At 54.6% G+C, this 1,223-nt stretch overlaps 1 protein-coding gene across 1 annotated transcript; it reads right to left on the bottom strand.

Annotated features, from left to right (window-relative positions):
• Positions 1-6: 6 nt before the first annotated feature.
• On the bottom strand, positions 7-1,217 carry LOC107199646 (phosphatidate cytidylyltransferase 2-like). The gene is made up of 2 exons (XM_015616956.1): positions 903-1,217; positions 7-382 (listed from the first exon to the last, which is right to left on the bottom strand). Exons 1-2 carry the CDS (start codon positions 1,008-1,010, stop codon positions 32-34), a joined length of 459 nt encoding a protein of 152 aa, XP_015472442.1. The 5' UTR covers positions 1,011-1,217; the 3' UTR covers positions 7-31.
• Positions 1,218-1,223: the final 6 nt, after the last annotated feature.

Genomic DNA, 1,223 nt, shown 5'->3' on the forward strand with positions numbered 1-1,223 from the left:
AAGAGTTTCCTTTCTGTACTTTCTGTACAGTCTATAAAACAAAGCTGAAGCAATAAACTAAGGAGTTCTCCTGCTCTGACTCCATCAGAGTCTGTGTCGTTCTTCTCACCATTCCTAACAACAACAGGGCTGCATTTCCAGCCTGCTGAAGACCCCTCCCCTCCTGGAGCCCCAGCTTTGTCTGCCTGGTGTTTTCAGCTGTCAGAGGAGCCAGAGAGCAGGGGAGGCCGTGGTGCCAGGCTGTGCCTGCCCAGGGCAGCCCAGCAGGGCTCACACACCTGATGAAGCTGGCGATGTAGACGTTGACGAAGGTGGCCATCAGGTACTGGCAGTCGAAGCGATCCATGATCCCCCCGTGGCCTGGGATGGTGTTGGCAAAGTCCTGGCAGAGCAGAGGGTGGCACTGAGCCCTTCCCAGGATCTGGGCTCCCTTTGGTGCCCCCACCCCCTGCCCCAGCTCTGCCCAGAAGGCAAAGTCAGACCAAGGAAAGAAAAGTTTTGTTTGATGTCTCCCTGGTTCTGGAAGTTTCTCCTTTGTGAAGCTGCTGGTGCAGCGAGGCTCAGCTCAGCTCTGCTCCTCAAAGGTAAATGTTTATCTGCTGCCACCCTGCCTTGCCCTGCAAGGCATCTGAACTGAGCACAGGCTGTTTATATGTGAAACCAGCCTGCAAGACATCAAGGCAAACCTCAGATTGCGAAATTTCCTGGCTGGCTCTTCCTTCCTCTACCTGCACCACAGCAGGCTTTAGAAAATCACCCTGAAAATCTTAAGGTCACAAAACCCAAAATGCTCCAGCATTTTATCTCTGACTGAACAATCCCCCCTTTCCCAGGAGCTCTCAAGAGGCAGCACCCACTTTGTGCTTCCTCCCCAAAGCCTCCAAGACCTTCTCCATCCTCACCTTGATTTTGAAGGCTCTCTTGAAGCCGCTGGCGAAGAAGCCCCCGAAGGGCCCGATGAGGGAGGCGAAGGTGGAGAGGGCGATGCTGTGGATTTGGAAGGGGAACATCCGCACCGTTTTCTGCAGGACAAACAGCACAGGGGGATTTTCAGTGCCTGCCCCTCCTTCTCTGCCCCCTGGGCTCACATCCCACCAGGCCTGGGGTAATTCCTTTGGGCTCCCAGTCAACACCAGGCACCGCTGTGTGGATGCTGCCTTTGGAGCCACAGAAACTGCACAGCTTTCTCAAGTCCAGCCTGAGAAAGTAGGCTGGGAAGTTTT

This window comes from Parus major, unplaced genomic scaffold, assembly GCF_001522545.3.
Source record: "Parus major isolate Abel unplaced genomic scaffold, Parus_major1.1 Scaffold1647, whole genome shotgun sequence".
Classification (NCBI taxonomy): domain Eukaryota; kingdom Metazoa; phylum Chordata; class Aves; order Passeriformes; family Paridae; genus Parus; species Parus major.